At 41.6% G+C, this 20,197-nt stretch overlaps 2 protein-coding genes across 3 annotated transcripts in view; one reads left to right on the plus strand and one right to left on the minus strand.

The window, feature by feature from the left end:
* WRAP73 (WD repeat containing, antisense to TP73) overlaps nucleotides 1-19,230 on the minus strand; it is a 32,659-nt gene extending 13,429 nt beyond the window's left edge. The window contains exons 1-4 of one of the 2 annotated variants that reach the window (XM_073316385.2): nucleotides 18,863-19,230; nucleotides 15,185-15,337; nucleotides 14,480-14,596; nucleotides 76-148 (exon numbers count right to left, since the gene is read on the minus strand). In XM_073316385.2, coding sequence (XP_073172486.1) covers nucleotides 76-148; nucleotides 14,480-14,596; nucleotides 15,185-15,337; nucleotides 18,863-18,931 — 412 coding nt within the window. In that variant the 5' untranslated portion in view covers nucleotides 18,932-19,230. The remainder of the gene's footprint in view (nucleotides 1-75; nucleotides 149-14,479; nucleotides 14,597-15,184; nucleotides 15,338-18,862) is intronic. The other variant, XM_073316384.2, reaches the window with a different exon arrangement.
* TP73 (tumor protein p73) overlaps nucleotides 18,638-20,197 on the plus strand; it is an 87,551-nt gene continuing 85,991 nt past the window's right edge. Inside the window, exon 1 of the mRNA XM_073316373.2 lies at nucleotides 18,638-18,865. The gene's annotated coding sequence lies outside the window, so the exon portion shown is untranslated. The remainder of the gene's footprint in view (nucleotides 18,866-20,197) is intronic.

Genomic DNA, 20,197 nt, shown 5'->3' on the forward strand with positions numbered 1-20,197 from the left:
GATTATATGTAAATTCCATTTTCCTTTATTACCATATTAAAAATGCTTTTCCTATATTAGGTATGATACACTCACCGTGCTGACAAGCTTTGGGATACTTGATATAAGACACAGATTTTGTACACAAGGACCAGACAGTTATCCGCAGCTGTTGGAAAGAGAGAGACAGGGAAGTATTTGTTTATCTTTGCAGACAAAAAAAGTGTACAGAGAATCTCATTCAACACTAAACTTTTCACACTGGGAGGGTCTCACATTAAAACAAACAACCATGGAACCAAAACTTTTCCTAACAAAACTGTTCTACTTAAATCTTAGTGTCTCTATATTAGATTGCACTTATGTTTTATTAAAAAACCTCTTTTCCCAACAAATGTATAACCCTTCTATAATGCCCTTCACATATTAGGTATTGTAATAATTGATCAAGTTAAAAACAGCCTCAAATTTAAGAGATTTATAGCGGTCCTGTTTTATTTAGTTCAGTAAAATGTTTTCAGGTAGAGTTTATATAGAAGTCATAAAATAATCAAGTTGTGTTGTATTGTAGTGTACAGAATTATCCAGGACACATAGAGATTGGGCAAACAGGAGTGCCAAAGGCTGGAGATTCCAACAAAGCAATGCATCCAGTCCTCTTCCAGACTTCTATCTAATACGCCACTTTACCCTGAAGCTTTTTAGTTTTGTTTTAAAAAGGAGACGTAGTACCCAACCTGGTCCAGAACTCTGGCAACAGGACCCTGGGCTATATGTAGAGTGCTTAAGAAGAGATCAGGTTATTAAAAATGCAAGTGAACTTGGGAGCTATAACAAACTAGATCCCCAGTCCTACACTTGGGAAGTGTGGCCCAGATCCCCAGAGGTATTTTAAGCTCCTAGCTTCTGCTGAAATCAACCCTTTGAGGAGCCGGACCAATGTAACCAACCTTAACGTGCAAGACTCTATACAAAACTGAACCTACATGTGTGCACTGCAACATTTAGGCATAACGGGAGGATTTAGTCACCACAGTTCAGCGTTCTCCTTTCATTTCCTTATTTCTGTGGTTTTAACTAAGGAAGTTTGTGAGCTCTGATTGCTAGGAATGTTAGGTTCCCTCAAACAAAACCCCATCTCTACTTTTCAGTCAATGATATTTATTCCGATTTAGTAATGGAAGCACATAGCAATACAGTGTTGATGAGATGTATAAAAGAAGCAGGAAGTTAAATGGCCAACAATATTAAAATTTACATTCATATTATTAAATGCTGATAGTAGTGTAAGAGCTAGCATCATGACTGCCAATGTGTATTAGGAAATCATTTTTGCACAGATCTGTGAGATTTCTAAACCATCACAGGAATCTGGAAGAACATGAAATACATAGGCTGGCAAGAGGTGAGAAATTCTTCTTGTATTTAGGTTCTTAGTGAATGATATGAGAACAGCATGTCATTTTTAGAGTGAAATGCTGCATCTCTTGGGATGAGATTACTAATTACTGACTCGTCACTGTATTTTTCAGTTTCAAAAAATCAAGATCTGAGCTAACCAATTTTCATTTTAATTTCCCCTTTCTCAACCACACAAACAGAAAAAAGTGACATTATGCAATTATTGGAAGGCCTTGATTTTCAAAAGACTAATTATGAACCATTTACATAGTGTTTGGGGTATTTTTGGAGACTCATGCATCTGTAGAATTCGGGAACCACAGAGGAAGCAGTCAGCTGCAAAACAGGCCTCTCCAGAGCATGGCAAGGTCACAGCCTGTATTATAGAGGCTCTGCATTACCATCTGCAGATTATTCAATTAAAAACAAATACTTACTCTACCATAGCAACGGCAGCAACACCAGACACATGTCTTCATCAATGTGTCATGTGAACCTTTGCATTTATATTTGCAGAGAGGAATATTTTCCAATATAATTTTTTTCTAGCTTTTTCAATATTTTGTTATAACAAGGGGATACTACAACAAAGTGAAAGGTACAGTACAGTGGGACACCAATAAATCTTTTCTGAAACTATCACAGCACCACCAAATCTTACAAACAATAGCAAAGTAGGTCTAGTACAATGTTTAACCACATCACTCTTTGTATTGATTTTAACCCTTCCACCAAGCAAAGGGGAAAAAATAAAACCTAGAATATGTATGGTTATGTCTACAGTTACATTGGCTGGTGTATAACAATCCTGAAGCTAGAGAAGTATCTCCCTTCAAGGCATAAACCAACTGCTGCCAGAGTTGGGGAGAGCTTCCACCATGGTTAGTTTACTTTACAGTTGTCCATGATAAGTATTCTTGCAACTTCCTCTGAAGTAACTGGTACCATTGGAGATGGGATTCCAAGCTGAATGGACCACTAGTCTGATCAGCTGTGCCATTTTTTATGTTTTTACAGCAATTTTACTAGAATGCATTTTCTTGCTACCAAGTAAGATCCAGCACTTGATCACCTGGGCGTGGCCACTATCACACCTAGTGCATGGAGCAAACTGTAAATTCTAGTGCTGCCCCCGTGTCCTAACTGAAATGCTTAAATTCTACTTCAAAGAATCCTAACTGTCACCTCCACAGAGAAGCATCAGGAGAGGCCCAAAACAAAAAGGACTAACACTTCCTTTTTTTAAATACACCAACCTCTACACAGAGCATCACAAGAATAAATTTAAAGAGCAAGGAAGCTTGTAAAGAGATTTAAAGACATCACTCAGAAGTTGAATCAGGGTTTCTAGTTAGCCGGAAAGAGAAACAACCAGTTAGGCCCCCAAGCCTCTTTCATGTAAAGCAAAAAGAAAGAAAAAGTGCAAGAGGGAGCGGAGGACATGAGTTTAACTGCTCTTATCACTTTCCTATTTACCTCCTTATGAACTAAGGATCAAGGATCCAGGGTCGTGCCTGGGGCAGAAGTGACATCGCTTCTGGGACTAACCACGCCAGGGGTGGGTAGTGGAGGCAGCGTCTCCCCAAACAGCCAAGTGTGGCTCCGCCCACACTCCGCCCCCACAGGGCCTTGCCGCTGGGCTCCAGGGGGCTATGGCCATGCCACTCTCCCTCCCTCCCAGCACTCCAGGGCTGCTGGGGGAGGCTGCAGTGCTGCCATCGCGTGCTCTCTCTCCGGTGGAAGGGGCAGGGCTGGGGGTAGCCTCCCCCAGCCAGCAGTTCACCCGCCGCCCATGCAGCGCCGGCCAACACACCAGCCCGCAGGGCTTCCCCAGAGCACGGGGCCTGGAGTGGTTGCCCCTATTTGCCATCCCCTAGGGACGCTCTGCAAGGACCTATAGTGTTAACTTTAAGAGTACTTAATATAGTAATTCAACAAGAATCCACTAGACCAGCAGTTCTCAAACTGTGGGTTGGGACCCCAAAGTGGGTCCCAACCACATGTTAATGGGGGTCACCAGGGCTGGCTTAGACTTGCTGGGGCCCAGGACCAAAACTGAAGTCCAAGGGCTTCAGCCCCGGGCGTCAAGACTCAAATTACAGGCCCCTGCCTGGGACTGAAGTCCTTGGGCATCAGCTTTAGCCCCCACCTTCCCAGGACTTGGGCTGGCTCAGGCTTCGTGTCCCCCCGCCCGGGGTCATGTAGTAATTATTATTGTCCAAACGGGGTTACAGTACAATGAAGTTTGAGAACCCCTACACTAGACTGACTTTTGATAATCAAGTTTTATATTACCACAACTGCTGGCTTCTGGACACACAAAAATACACCATCAGGCTGTTCTGGATACAAGATTTACTTTAAAAATACCAACACCATGCCCACTCACATTCCTCTACAGCAATAGAGGCATCCTGCTTGCTCCTATTAATTGCACTTGCCTCTGTTCCTCCCTTAATCCAATCCAGCATCTCTCTCTCACACACACACCCCGGCCACTTAATACAAGCTTTGAATGTTAAGTTCTGGGTTATAGTCAAGCATGCAAGTTTATAGCTGTAATACTGACTTGGCCTCCTGACCAAGTACCTACTGGGTATGGAAGTGTCATTCAGTTTAAGGCCATAAGGGGCCACCTAGTCTGACCTCCTGTATGTCACAGGTGACCAACATCAACCCGCAGCTGCACACTAAACCCAACAATTGAAATTAGACCAAAGCATTAGAGCCCACAGGAGATGTATGCGCCACAGGAAGAGAATAGGTAGAACCAAGGGTGCCAGTGTCCAAGTCCCCTGCATGATGCTCTCCTGCCCTGCCCCCACATAAACAGTCTTGGCCCCCCAGTATAGGGCAAATCCCTGCTGCTTGAGTCAACCCAAGTACACAGGTCAGGTGAACTCCACGAAGGGGCGAGAAAGCAAGTCTCCCCACAGGCTATAGAGGCACTCTAACTTCTGCTCTGTTTCAGCCTCCACCCCATGAGAGAAATGAGACAGTAGAGGAGCCACCTGCCCTCTCGAGCAGCGCAGAATGAACCCCACATCGGTGCCCAGCAGCCTGCCTTCTCATGCAGGAGGACCACACTAGTTCCACTGCACAGGAAGGGATGGAATGCACCTCGAGCTAACTGCTTGGACACCAGATGATAATACTCAGTTTGGAATAAATAAGCAAATAACGTATATAATATATTATTCTAACCAAGAACTTTATTGGCTTTTGTGCTGTTTGGTAGCTTCTAAGCTTAAATAAATAAATGTATATGAAAATCCAAAACTCACAAAAAGGTATATCCAGATACAGTATGGTTACAGACAGGAAAAGTGATTAAAATAAAACTAGAACATGTTGGGATTACATTTTTAATCAGAGTGTTCTGAAAACACCTATGAAGCATATATAGCCAAAAAAAGGGTACCATTTTTGCAGTCAGTATTTTCTCAAAAGACATTTACTGTTCACTATTGCAGAGAAACTTATACAAGAGGTCATGATCTTTATTATGCAATTCCAATCTTAAAACAGCTCCAAAATATCTGCAACTGTACCAGGTACAATTCTTCCTTATCCCCCCTCATTCTGTCCGTCCCTGGAGAAGCCATTTATGACAAATTTCACTGTAAAGTTCTATTAAATATCTGTTTTACTACTATAGCATGTACTCACATGGACACTCAGAGCACATTTTAATATTACTGCACATATTTCTACACATATCTATATGTTATTTCATTTATAATGAATAAATAAAATGGTCATTATAATATTGAGAATTTGATAGGTTCAGACTGCACACCCAGTACGTTATACAAGTCACAAGTCTGTAACTAACTGTTACAAAGAGATATTTCTTTTATAAAAGAAATACCAGACTAAATGAAGGTCTTATAGTGGGCACACAGGCTTCTTGTGTAGGCAAAGCACATATTTTTAGCCTCTTAATGCACCTGTGGAGTACAAGTACACAAAAACCCATAGGCTCTCCTGTCCAGCTCAGATATGTCACTTGAGGACCAGCTGTGGTCTAGTGCAATAAGCATGTAACTGGGAGTCACGAAATCCAAGATTCATTGATACCTTAAACAAGTCACAGACCAACATTTTCAAACATTGGTGCCTAACATAGGCACCTGAAAAAACTGGGCCACTTAAAGTGCCTAAACTCTGGTACCTAAGTTTGAAAATATTGCTCTTACTGTCTGCGACTCAGTTATCCCATCTGTAGAATAGGAAGATTCTCAAAGTTTGGGTAACAAGCACTTTGAAATCTATGGATGAAATGCAGAGTATAGTTATACTGTGTATATTTCATTGTCAACATGTAACTAGTCCCATGGACAAGAAAGCCTTCATATTCCCAATGGTAACAGCCACATTTATCCACATACTTGCCCTAAACCTCTATGAAAACTACACAAGAAAGATGGTCTCTGCTATCAATGAAACAAAGAAGGGAAGGAACAGAGTACAGTGCTCACTGCATGTGAAAAAAGGTAAAAACAGCCATTTAAAGTTTAACAAATGGAGTTTTCTGTGAAAAAAAAGTTTTTCCCTGAAGCAAAAATTGATTTGATCAACTGCAAGCATTTCTTTACTAACCATTCCAAGATGTTCTCTCTTTAGTGCAGATGACTGGACTAAGTGAAATGTCAAACTCAAATCCTAATGGTCATGCTGTCCAGGAAGTTTTCAGCTGTTGTTTTGCAGTGGAAAAACAAACCAAAAGCAGCAGCATTTTTAAAATAGCTTAAAAACAGCTGAGAATAAAAAAGTATTTAGATAGTAACGTGATAAACAGTCCAGTGCTGGGTTAGAGATTTCATCCCAGTTTTGACAGCTTTAGGCAGGTGTGAGACTGGTGATTTTCACTAGACAAAAAAAAAAAAAAAGCCACACACTTTTAAACAAACTTGCATCTCAAGTGACCGTCAACTTTCGTCCCAGACTTGACTGGGTCACAAGGCCTCCTTCCATAGCTGTGTCTGTCAGCACAGGATTTCAGAGGATTATTCAGGGCACATTCCTTGACAGAAAGTATTTTTCAACCAATATAGCCATTTACAATTACTAAGGATTAGCGCCAATATGCACAAAAAGCACACTTTTTAACACTGTGGCTGTAATTTACAATAGGTTTACTGACATCTTAACCCCCTGACTGTGCTAGAAAACACAGAAATATGCAGTTAATAAAATAGGATTCCTAATGGAAATACTGGATGAACTAATGTTACTGATTGTTGTATTGTACTTTGGTAAACATGGGAGTCACAATGAAAAAAAGAATGGAAACCTAAAGCTTCCTTCTCCTATGAATCAGGGGAGTGAATTATCTACAATAATTTGAACAAAATGAACATACCAAATTTGCATAAGTTGCAGGATGGGTGGGATATGACAATATCCTAGTGTTACATGTACGATCTGTACTATATAGCTAATTACAAACATCCACTTTCCCCCTCCTTACATTCTAGCCGAGTTCTCTTCGAGATACATACACTCCCACATTGTGGAGCATGCAGACAGAAGGACGTCATCATAAGATGCAAGATATCTGGCATAGTATCCGCTTTCCCATTGGCAGATGCTACCAGGCTGTTCTAGTAATACAGCAATAGGCTTGAAAGTGCCATTCTGCTCCGACAATGGTCACTTCTCTCTGTGGATCTGCACCCACGCCCGGTTCAGAGTTAGAGCCATTTCCTATAGCAGGTAAAGTGAGCACACTACTTTTTATCCCTACTAAAAAATACAAATATAACTACAGGAGACTGACCAGATTTCTATTCCATTTCGTGAGAACTAACTAACTACGATTTCTAAGCGAGCCAGAAAGAATCCAGCTTGACTTTCAGATTCCTGGCTGAGTTTGTAGAGCTGGTAATTAGAAGTACATCTTTTAGATTTTAAATTAAGCTAGAGTGATCTGGAGTCACTGAAACAGAAACATGGAACCCCACAGCACCATTAGGAGAATCACTGTTCAGTTTCTATTCACCCTTGAAGGCTGCTGTAAGCATCAACAACTGGAAATCAGCTCAATGCACCCTGGATGATAAAAATCAAGCTGCAAACTTTGCATGTAATGAGCCCTTATTTTGGACTAGTGCCTTTGCTATGAGTGTGTGACACAAAGGGGAACTTTTAGCTAAACAAAAGTTATAAGTGACTGAAAGCACATGGGAGTATGCTCAGCTGACAGCTGGCAAAGATGGTGGCAGACCCTAATAAAGGGTTACGCCTTTTATATCATCAGAGTCTATAGTGTCCCAGCCTGGCCAGCTGCTTAGACAATTTACAGGAGGACTGTCTCACTGACACCCACCCACCCACTCCACAATCCTCCTAGCAATGCAAGCTAGAAGAGCAAGCCTGAAAGCTCCTCACATCTGAAGAAGGCTTGCAGGATGAAGCCCTGCATATCCATCTTGTTTTGTTACTTCTGCCCTCATCCACTGTTTTTTCAGATTCTGTTGCTGTCCTATTAAGTGTTACACAACACATGACCAGGTATGGGTGGTTGGGTGGGGGGTTTGTTGTTTTTTAAACTGAAGACATTACATACAAAACCAACTTTGTTAATGCAGCATTAAGATCACATTTAAATAAATCATTACAAAATACCAGGGAATGCAATAGAGTCCCTAGGAACTTTTAACTCTCATACATATACACTATTAAATGTAACTTAAATACACAAAGACAATGAAATACGTATAACTTAATGTTTCTATGAAGACCATAACCATTGCATTCCTTGACTTTCCTGTTTTAAGTGTAGCCACAACAGTTTTTGCACCTTTTGTATACATCATATTCTCACAAATATATACAGGACCACCACCAGAACAGCCATACTGGGTCAGACCAATGCTCCATCTAGCCCAGCTTCCTGTCTTCTAACAGTGGCCAATGCCAGGTGCTTCAGAGGGAATGAACAGAACAGGTAACCATCATGTGATCCATCCCGTCGCCGATTCCCAGTTTCCAGCAAACAGAGGCTAGGGACACTTCAGAGCATGGTTTTGCATCCCTGCCCATCCTGGCTAATAACCATTGATGGACCTATCCTCCATGAACTTAGCCATCCTTTTTTGAACCCTGTTATAGCTTGGCCTTCACAACATCCTCAGGCAAGGAGTTCCACAGGCTGATTGTCCACTGTGTGAAGAAATACTTCCTTTTGTTTAATAGGCAGCAGGCTTAAAACAATTTCATTTGGTGACCTCTAGTTCTTGTGTTATGAGAAGTAAACAACGCTTCCCTATTTACTTTCTCCACCCCAGCCATGATTTTATAGAACTATATCATATCCTCCCTTAGTCGTCTCTTTTCCAAGCTAACAAGTCCCAGTTTTATTAATCTCTCCTCATAGGGAAGCTGTTCCATACTCCTAAAATTTCTGTTGACCTTTTCCAATTCCAATATATCCTTTTTGAGATGAGGCGACCACATCTGCATACAGTATTCAAGATGTGGGCATACCATGGATTTAGAAAGAGGCAATATATTTTCTGTTTTATTATCTCTTTCCTAATGATTCCCAATACTGTTAGCTTTGACTGCCACTGCACATTGAATGAATGTTTTCAGAGAACTATCGCCAATGACTCCAAGATCTCTTTCTTGGGTGGTAACAGCTAATTTAGACCCAATCATTTTATATGTATAGTTGGGATTATGTTTTCTAACGTGCATTACTTGGCAGATGAAATTCAGTGTTGATAAATGCAATTTTCTTGCCCAGTCACCCAGTTTTGTGAGATCCTTTTGTAGGTCTTCACAGTCTGCTTTGGACTTAACTATCTTGAGTAGTTTTGTATCCTCTGCAAATTTTTCCACCTCACTGTTTACCCCTTTTTCCAGATCATTTATGAATATGTTCAACAGTACTGGTCCCAGTACAGACCCCTGGGAGACACCACTATTTACCACTCTCCATTCTGAAAACCTACCCTTTGTTTCCTATCTTTTAACCAGTTACTGATCCACGAGAGGATCTTCCCTCTTATCCCATGACAGCTTACTTAGCTTAAGAGCCTTTGGTGAGGGACCTTGTCAAAGGCATTCTGAAAATCTAAGTACACTGCTTGTTGACCCCCTCAAAGAATTCTAGTAGATTAGTGAGGCATGATTTCCCTTTACAAAAACCATGTTGACTCTTCCCCAATAAATCATGTTCATCTAGGTGTCTGATAATTCTGTTCTTTACTATAGTTTCAACCAATTTGCTTTGTACTGAAGTTAGACTTACCAGCCTACAATTGCTGGGATCGCCTCTGGAGCCTTTTAAAACAATTGGCATCACATTAGCTCCCCCAGTCATCTGGTACAGAAGTGGATTTAAATGATAGGTTACGTATCAAAGTTAGTAGTTCTGCAATTTCATATTTGAGTTCCTTCAGATCTCTTGGGTGAATACCATCCGGTCCACGTGACTTATTACTGTTTTAATTAATCAATTTGTTTCAAACCTTCCTCTAATGACACCTTAATCTGGGACAGTTCCTCAGATTTGTCATCTAAAAAGAATGGCTCAGGTTAGGGAATCTCCCTCAGATCCTCAGCTGTGAAGCCCGACACAAAGAATTCATTTAGTTTCTCCACTATGGCCTCATCTTCCTTGAGTGCTCCTTTAGCATCTCGAGTGCTAAATTGTTTGTTTTGCAGGCTTCCTGCTTCTGATGTACTTAATTTTTTTGCTGTTAGAATTTGAAGAACAGCTAGCCACAGACTCAAAGTTTCTTGACCTTCCTAATTATATTTTTACACTTCATTTGCCTGAATCTATGCTCCTTTCTATTTTCCTCAATAGGATTTAAACTTCTACTTTCAAAAGTTTTTTGCCTTTTTGTCTCACTGCTTCTTTACTTTGTTGTTTAGCCATGGTGGCACTTTTTTCGTTCTTTTACTAAGTTTTTTAATTTGGGGTATACATTTAAGTTGAGCCTCTATGATGATGTCTTTAAAAAGTTTCCATTAAACTTGCAGGAATTTCACTTTTGGCACTGTAACTTTTAATTTCTGTTTAACTAGCTTCCTCATTTTTGTGTAGTTCCCCTTTCTCAAATTAAATTCTACCATGGTGGGCTGCTTTGGTGTCCTTGCCCTCTCCCTCCCCACTGGGATGTTAAATTTTATTATGTTATGGTCACTATTACCAAGCGGTTCAGCTATATTCACCTCTTGGTCCAGATCCTGTGCTCCATTTAGAGCTAAATCATGAATTGCCTCCCCTCTTGTGGGTTCTAGAACTAGCTGCTCCAAGAAGCAGTCATTTAAGGTGTCAAGAAACGTTATCTTTGCATCTTGTCCTGAGGTGACATGTACCCAGTCAATATGGGGATAGTTGAAATTCTCCATTGTTACTGAGTTTATTTTTATTGCCTCTCTAATCTCCCTGAGCATTTCACTGTCACTATCAGCATCCTGGTCGGGTGGTCAGCAAGACTTTTACTTCATTTGACTCTACACCATAGTGCCATTCCCCCTCCAGTACAACTTAGTCTGTACTTTCGATATATTTTATACCCTGGTATTACTGTGTCCCATTGATTATCCTTATTCCACCAAGTTTCTGTGATGCTGGTTATGTCAATATCCTCATTTAAACACACGACACGGCACTTCATCTTCACATTTAGACTTCTAGTATTCGTATTTAAGCACTTAAAAAAATTGTCTGCTTGCCATTATGTGATGTAATTGTATGGGACTCTCATTAAATTAAACATTACTATTTGTCATCCCTAATATAGCTGGTTCTTTATCCAACAGTTACATAAAATGGTATCCCTTGTTAACACATTCCTTATGTAAAATAGTACTCAATGTTTTGTAATGCTAATTATCTTATTTTTTCACACCTATTTAAATATTTGCTATCAACTGCTGCTTTTAGAAGTTTGATGGAAATAGTATCTCTTCTGCTGTTATCTGTAATGAGATACAGTGGCTGATGCTGGATTCAGTGGACCAAATCCAATGATCAAAAAGTTGCTGACCACGGATTAATGTTTTCCAGGACCTTTAGTCAATAAAGTGTAGGCTAACTTCAATTAAAAAGACTAGGCAGCAAAACAAGACACAAAAAAGAAAATATGTAAGTTAGGGATTTGTGCTCAGCTTTGTTTAAACTCAATATACCATAAATACCCATACCAATGACAATGCTGGGCAGTACTCAGCAAAAAAAAAAAAAATTATAGGTACAGCACTTTTCTATACTCTATTTCCAGTAAGACCGTGTCACTGAGTTGACCTGTGTACCATTCTACATGTTTTGATTGCATCATTCGTGTGAAGCGTTAGATATTAGTGTTAGAATCTCAATCATTGGAGATTTTTAAGAGCAGGTTAGAGGAACACCTGTCAGGGATGGTCTAAATACTACTTAGTCCTGCCTTCAGTGCAGGGGACTGGACTAGAAGTCCCTTCCAGTCCTATGATTCCATTTACCTGTAGCATTTTGTATTATTGGATACTATGCCATAATGTTTGGTCTCAGATATATGGTGTATTATATGTATGAAGGATTCTCATTTGCAATGAAACAAGTATAAACTGAAACATTTTCAGATTTGCATTGATCTTAGATACATACCTTTTTGAGACATGTAGCATTATGCTGTATCCACTACCGAGTTTGCACACCATGAGCAGTAATGGACTTCAAAGTATTCAAGGAAAAGTCTCCCATTTATTTTAAGTTAGATGTTGGTTTCTTGTACGCCGATCAGATCAGAAAAATCAGTGTTATGAACTATACTTTGTTTATAATTCATATACCATACAGAACACCCACTATGAAAATAATGCAGTTTAGTTATAGAGAGTTATAAATCACACAAGTAGCTAGAAACAAAGTACCACAATCACTTTTTTTTTTTTTTAAACTACAATGTGTTTAAAATAACATGAAAAAATATTAGTGAACCCATTTTGGAGCATATATATTGACCTGAAGAATTACAAGTATGAGTCATAATTAGTTGGTTCTATATTAAAATGTCAGACTACCAAATCTGAGCAGTGTGGGTTAACACAGAACCTTTAAAGCCTTCAAATGATCCTTGAACTTGATAATGTACATAATATGATGATATTAAGTATCCTGCTATTTCCTGTCTCAAACACCGTCTGTCCCGGTAGAGACTATGGATATAGCATACTAGAGAGTAAACACAACACAGACACCAGCATAACCCAAGCAGCTGTCTGACACAAGTTAATTTAGCAACCTGTTTACAGCTGGAGAGAAAACCTATCCTAGCACAGATGCCAACTTGGCAAAGGCTTAAATGAAATCCTGTGGGGTCAAACTGAGTTCTGATAGGTGGTAAAAAAAAAAAAAAAATACTCACTAGTCCACCCCCGCATGTGCCATTATGAGCCTACTTGTAGCATGCAGCAGCAGGAGCCGCCCACAGTTTTGGTTACTCAAACTACAACAATCCTGCCTATTAGACATGTGTCTGTCTTTAGTTTGAACAACCGGACTCATTTTTATCCCCACCAAGGACAACCAAAACGGGGAAACTCTTTCCTGGATTCATCACTGTGTAGTCACCACAGTCCCCTGGAAAAAGAAAGGAAGTGCTGATTTATAGTCAGAAAACTGTTCTCCCTCTACACTGGACACCAAAAACTCCCTTGTGAAACTCATTTAAAAATCCCAGTGTGTGGGTCATGAAATATTTTCTGGCTGTATTCAATTTCACTCTCTCACTCACTTAGAAATGTTAGCATTCCAGGCTTGCATTAACTCTCTACCATCCACACACAAAATCATCTTCTCATATCCACAGCAAAGATACCAACTCCAATATTCTGCTCTCCCTGCCAGCACAGGGCTTCTCCCATGGATGATAATGGGAATTTCATACATGTAAAAAACAAACAAGATATAGGAATCAAGGTCCACTGTGTAGAATGAAGAAGTGAATTTTTCCTCTCAAGTCATTTCCTCACCTTTACCTCTAAAAAGATACTCATATCCAGACAGGTGAAATCTCCATAAGCATTAAAGAATTTTGCAGCACACAGATACTATGAATTTGTTGGATTAAAGAGTGAATTTAGTGCTGGTAAAAGCTGCTGGTGTGACAACCCTGGTATATGAAGTTTATGAATATTCAGAGAACAGGTACAGTGGCAAGGCAAATTTACTGTATTTAGTTCTTAGCTTCTTTTCACTATTACTGTTACTGCTCTGAGCTCTGATCAAATCATATAGTTCTGAAAACACCTATGAAACCCCTCCCACTGTTTTCAATGAGCTTTGAAGCAGGCTCATACTGACCAAACTCAGTGTCATATCTTGGCTAGGATTCCAGACTAAGGCTCTTATCCTACAAGCACTAATACATGTTTAATTTTAGTCCTGCAAGAAGTTCCATTGAAATCAATAAGACTAATCACATGAGTAAAGTTAAGCATATGTGGAACTTTCTGCAGGTCAGGTTCTAAGTCTTAGAAGTAATTTATCTAAACAGCATTGCCTTATTTTTATTTAAAAGGGCACTCTTACTTAAAAAGCATGCCGTAAACCTATATTACTCGGATCACACTAAATTACTTGAACTATATTTTAAAAAAATTCTGCTTATGTATTACTTTTCATGCTTACTTTTTGCATCCCTCAGCTTGGATGATTAAAATCAGATAGATTACTATCAATTTCATACTCTTAATGCCTTAGTGGAGGAAATCTGTTTAAAAATAACTGTTCCCCTTAGAGTTTTAGAAACATTTCTGTTCACAGATTTTGGAAAAAAGTTTGTGTATTGTTTTTTTGCCCAAATTTGAATTTCTGGTCACATTTGCCAGTTCTTTAACATCTTTTTTTAAATGCATAATTTCATTTTGAAAGGCATGAGTGTTCAGTATTCCACCTTTTCACCAAAAAAAATTAGAAAGCAAACTGTAAAAGAACTAAGCGGTGATTAAATCAGAATGATCTAAAACAAGGAAAAAAATGTGCATATACATTGATTAATAGAACACTACAGCTTTAAGAGCTCTAGGCTATTTTAGATGCGGTGTGCAGGCAGTAATAGGATACTCTACAGAACAATCATGACTTCACACTTACGTAAAACTCAGTTGTATTGAGAATATGACGACCATCCGGACTCCAGCACGAAGCCACCAATCCTGCTGACCCCTCATCAATCTTGCAGTGCCAGTCTGGCTGCTCCAAGGACCAGACCTAGGTCAGAGAGACTAGTCAGTGCAGCAAACTGACTAGCACACCAAAACCTCCCTCTCATCACAGAGCCACGCTACAGCTAAGAAAGAAAATTCCATCAACACATACCAAGGGGTCAGGAAACCTTTGAAAGCCTTTGGCCATGAAGGACTGGCGCTGGATCCCATTACAAAAGTAAGCTGCACATCTCTGTGCATTAACACAAGTCATAAAGCATATTTTCTTCTGTCATGTTTTCTGAATACCATCCTTTTTAAAGCTTTTGCTCCCTTTAATAAGAGTCTGCATGTATTTATTTCCTTCTGAAATAACAGATATATGAGATACTTGGTAGCAGCTTCTGTTTTTACACATTTGCTCCAAGTGTTTTTATTCTGATGTTATTTATCTTCAGACTAACAAATAACCTTTTAATCAAGGTTTTGACAAACAGTAGCAACCTCGACTTTCTTCAAACCATGTGTTATTAATCAGAGTATCAGTTACTTTGGCAAAAACACTCAATTAGTGCTTGACATTAGAAGTTCTCAATTTAGTAGTTAGTAAATTTTAGACAGAAACAATACGCCATGCTGTATCTGTACTTACCTGAACAATCCCTCGTTTATACATGGCACACAAGATAAAGAGAGAGTCTGACGACCATTCTATGTACTGGATCTGATCCAGGCAAGTATACAGCTGAAGGATCTGGAGGTTGTTCACATCTCGAACTATCAAACGGTACTGCACACACGAAGCCTGAATGCAAACAAAAATAAACTGCTTAACTGACGCACCCATATCAGAGTTATTAACTGAGACTTAAGAGTGCCAGGACTTGAGCTGCATCATTCACTCTCTACCACACTGATCTAGAGTTTAGATGTTTTGGATGCACCAGGATTTATACTTTTGGATTTGTAGGTTTGTTATGAGCTACACAACCAATTGCAAAAGAAGGTGAATAGAGATTAATCCAAAGCAAACGTTAGATGATTTTAATGTATTTGTTAAGAGTTTACAAAACTCACCTATGTGTTTAAGGCTGAAGGATAGAAATGTTTGGTTTCAGGCCAAACTTTTTATTTTAAAGAGGTACTAAATTTGTTTTACATTTAAAGTACAAAAACGTTTTCAAACATTTCTATCACAAAAACTGTTGTTTTCTAAGATGATACGATCAACTTGAATCTAGTCAATTTCAAAAATGAATTAAAGTAGCTTCAGATATTGCACATGTCCCTGACTTTCCCCCAGTAAATTTTTGTGACTTCAGAGTCAATTTTCTTATTTTAAAATGTTTATTTTCTCCCTCTCCCCCCCCATTTTGCTGTGCCCTTAAAACTCAGTAAACTGACTATACAGAAAGCATCATCAAATGCATAAAGTAAACAAAAAAAAGGGATGGGTTATTATAATGACACTAGTCATAAAAGTTAAGCAGCTGCTTAAGTATTTTCAGGACTAGGGCCTATATAAGTAAGGAAAAATATCTGTTTGCTCCATTACTACTATTTATACTAGTCATAGAATCATAGAATATCAGGGTTGGAAGGGACCTCAGGAGGTCATCTAGTCCAACCCCCTGCTCAAAGCAGGACCAATCCCCAATTTTTGACCCAAATGGCCCCCTCAAGGATTGAACCCACAACCCTGGGTTTAGCAGGCCAATGCTCAAACCACTGAGCTATCCCTCCCCCCTATTGCACCTACTTCTTAAAACTATTTTTCTTCCATTTCATGTTTTCCTTTTAATGAAAAATTGGCTACGGCCTTATTCTGGAGTAAGTGAATAACATGCAAGTGAAGTAACACACATGTAAGCAATTGCACAACTGAGAACTCATAGCAGGATCAGAGCCTCAAGATTTTAAAAAGTGTCTTCAAACAATACAGACAATGGGTCTAAACTTTGCAATTTTTTGTTTTGACTCATAACTAAACCAGTGCATTAGAAATATTTGTAATTTTTAATTTAAATAAAACACTGAGGGGCACATCTTGGTCCCAATGATGTCACTGGGAACAAGCCTGATCCTGAACATTCAATTTTTGGGCTGAGATCTTGTCTGACAGTCAGTCAGGTTCAAAGTGAAGTTTTATGCGATGAAGAAACTAATGTACAGTAACTGCAAGTAATGAAGAAACTGATCACCAGTAGGTGTCACTATAATACTTAATACTGTACGACATTATCTTTACGGTCAGAGCAAAATAGAAGTTAAAACTTAGAGAAGGTTATATATTGTAACTAGACTGTTCACTAAATTGTTTTGCTAAAACTAATTTTTTTTAAAAAAGTTAGTCATGCTTTTTTATCACCTGCAGTATAGAAACCAGCTCACAAAGTACAGGGATTTGATTGCAAAAGACTAAGTGATCTGCTATTTGTCTCTCCCTCAGGTTCACTATTATGGTAGCACCCAGAGGCCCCAACTGACATTGGGATCCTGTTATGCTAGGCACTGTAGAGCAGTCCCTACATACCAAAGAGCTTGCAATCCATCTAGACAAGGCAGAAAGGGAAGGAGCGGAAACACAGGCAGAGAGGTGAAGTGACTTGCCCATTGTCACCCAGCAAATTAGTGGCAGAGCTGGGAACAGAATGCAGGTCTCCTGGCTCAGTGCGGTGCCATAGCTGCAGGATCAGGATACCTTTCCCTGCAGCTTTCGAAAAAAAGCTCAGTAAAATGGTGGCTTTTAAGATTCATTTGAACAATACATTTATGGATTCCTACTGCTAAACTTACGGCTAATTCTTACACAAAGCAAAACAAGGGAGTGTGTCGTCCCGTTCCCCCCAATAATTACTGCCTCTCAAGACAAAAGTCAGTTGCTTCAAAAAGGCCAATACAGGGCCAATACAGACGTTTCTATATTTTTTTTTTATAACAGCTGCTATTACTCACAATGAAAAAATATTGTAAGGTACGTGAAGGATCGTTTTTCATTAACTAAAATCCACACAGTATTAATGGCTGTAAGCATACTCTCCCTTAAACCAACAACGGAGGGGGTTGTTTGTACGTAATGAAATATCTAGGGTTGAGGAACATTCAAACAGTTCAATCTTAGTGACCAATTTTCTATACAATACTTTGATTGTACATTAAAAGGTTATTAACAGCAGCAGCAAAGTTAGGTGCATGTCTGTTGTTTGGTTATATACACTGGGTATAGGAATGGATGATAAATGCAAATTTTACTAAAGATTTAAATAGTTTTATTAGGAAACTAAAAAAAGTTGGTAAAGCCCCTTAATAAGTGGTTAACAGAAATATACAATATCCCAGGAAGATTAAATTTAGTTTTTGCTAGTAAAATCTTAAATTTTGTGATCAATATTAACATTGCTTTTGAATGCATTTAATGAGTCTCAACAGTTCTACTAATGATGCATTATTTCCACATGTAATTTTCACACAAAAGTGTTTATATCAAATGTATCACTAGTTAGGAACATCACTACAAGATCACTACCTTCAGAATAAAAAAGTGTGTTCATCAAAATAAAATGTTACATTTTAAAAGACATTTACTATTTGATAGAACAATTACATTTTACATTGCAAGGCCCCTGTTGACTGTTTTCTGCCCCGATGACAGATTCCCTAGACATCAGTCACTCTCAGATTCACTTGTACTTTGTTTCGAATTCCTTTTTTTTAAAAAAAAAACCAAAACAAAGCTGAGTCTCCTATTCGCAGTGAATACCTTTCGGCTAGAGGTTCACTAACCCACATGCATCTACAAATCGTTTCTCACTTTAGTTACACATTGCCCGTCAGTTCAGCCGGTTCTACAGGAGGATCTCATGCAGTGGCTCTCAAGCTTTTGCCCGGGTGACCTCTTGCACACAGCAAGTCGGGGAGCGCGGCCCCCTCGTGAACTAAAACCACTTTCTGTCCATCTAACACCATCATGAATGCTGGAGGCAAAGGGGGCTTGGGGTGGAGGCTGGCAGCTCGCGACCCCCCCGCCCCCATGTAGCAGCCCCGCGACCCCCGGTTTGAGAGGAGGCCCATACCTACGGGCAGAGGCTCCTTGGTGGCTGGGGACAGGCCGGGGGCCGGTTTCCTGACCAGGCAGCCACCGCACACAAGGCAGGAGTCGGGGGGGCGCGGCCCGAAACCCACCCCCCGGAGGTGGGAGAACGAGAAGCGCCGGGGGCCAGCCCGACCCCGGGGTGTGTGTCAGGGGGAGCCGGGCCCGGCACACGCCAGCCGAGCCCCTGCAGAGCCCGGGCTGCGGGTCTCCGGCCAGCCGCGGCGCCGGGCCACTCACCAGGTACTTCCCGTCGGGCGAGAACTTGCACAGCAGGCTGGAGAGCTTGAACACCTCCGAGAAATTCATGGCGGGCCCCGGAGAGCAGCCGCGGGGAGCTCCCGGCCCGGTGCGCGGGCCCCGCGGCCCCAGTGCCCGGGGCAGCGGCCGGCGTCACCCAGGCCCCGAGGGAGCCGGGCCGAGGGGGGAGCTCGGGGCAGCCAGGCCCCAGCGCGGCCTGCCCCGTTCCCCTGACAACGCGGCCTCGCACAGAGCCGCGGCCGGGGCCCGAGCCAGGCCGCGACTCCCGGGGCCAGGGGGGGGGGGTGAACCCGCAGCCCGATTCAAACCCGCCCGCTCCCCGCCGCCTCCAACCGCCTTCCCGGACCGGAAGCGGGCAGGAGGGTACCGGCAACCCGGGCGGCTTATCGGGGCCAGGCCCGCCCCGGGGCAGCCTGGGAGTTGTAGTCCGGGGTGGGGGGAGCAGGTACGGCTCCGGGGTGCGACAGACAGACAGACAGACAGACAGGTGCATCTGTGGGACAGGCAGACAGGGGCGTGCGTGGGGCAGACGGAAAGACAGACCCAGGGGTACCAGACAGACAGTGGGGGCGAGGCATTGTGTAGACCAGACAGACAGACGGGGTATGTGTGGGACAGACAGACAGCAGACAGACGGGGCGTGTGTGGGACAGAGAGACAGACAGACGGGGCATGTGTGGGACAGACAGACAGACGGGGTATCTATGGGACAGACAGACAGACGGGGTATGTGTGGGACAGAGAGACAAAGGGGGGGTGTGGCACAGACAGACAGACAGACGGGGTATCTGTGGGACAGACAGAGGAGGTGTGTGTCGGACAGAAAGACAGAGGGCCTATGTGGGGGACAGACAGACAGACGGGGTATGTGTGGGGGGCAGACAGACAGACGGGGTATCTATGGGACAGACAGAGGGGGCATGTGTGGAACGGAGAGAGAAAGGGGGTGTGTGGGGGACAGACAGACAGACGGGGTATGTGGGGGGGCGGGCAGACAGACAGACGGGGCGTGTGTGGGACAGACAGACAGACAGACGGGGCCTGTGTGGGACAGACAGAGGGGGTATGTGTGGGACAGAGAGACAAAGGGTGTGGGGGGGGACAGACAGACAGACGGGGTATGTGGGGGGGGGGCAGACAGACAGACGGGGCATGTGTGGGACACACAGACGAGGCGTGTGTGGGACAGCCAGACAGACAATCGAGGACAGGCCGGGGCTGGAGGCAGCCAGATTGCTGCGGGCTGTGTTTCGGGACGCCCAGGGACTGTCAGTGCCCCTGTCTGTACGAGGCCGCACCGGAACGATTATCGAG

Source organism: Lepidochelys kempii, chromosome 18 (assembly GCF_965140285.1).
Source record: "Lepidochelys kempii isolate rLepKem1 chromosome 18, rLepKem1.hap1, whole genome shotgun sequence".
NCBI classification, from domain to species: domain Eukaryota; kingdom Metazoa; phylum Chordata; order Testudines; family Cheloniidae; genus Lepidochelys; species Lepidochelys kempii.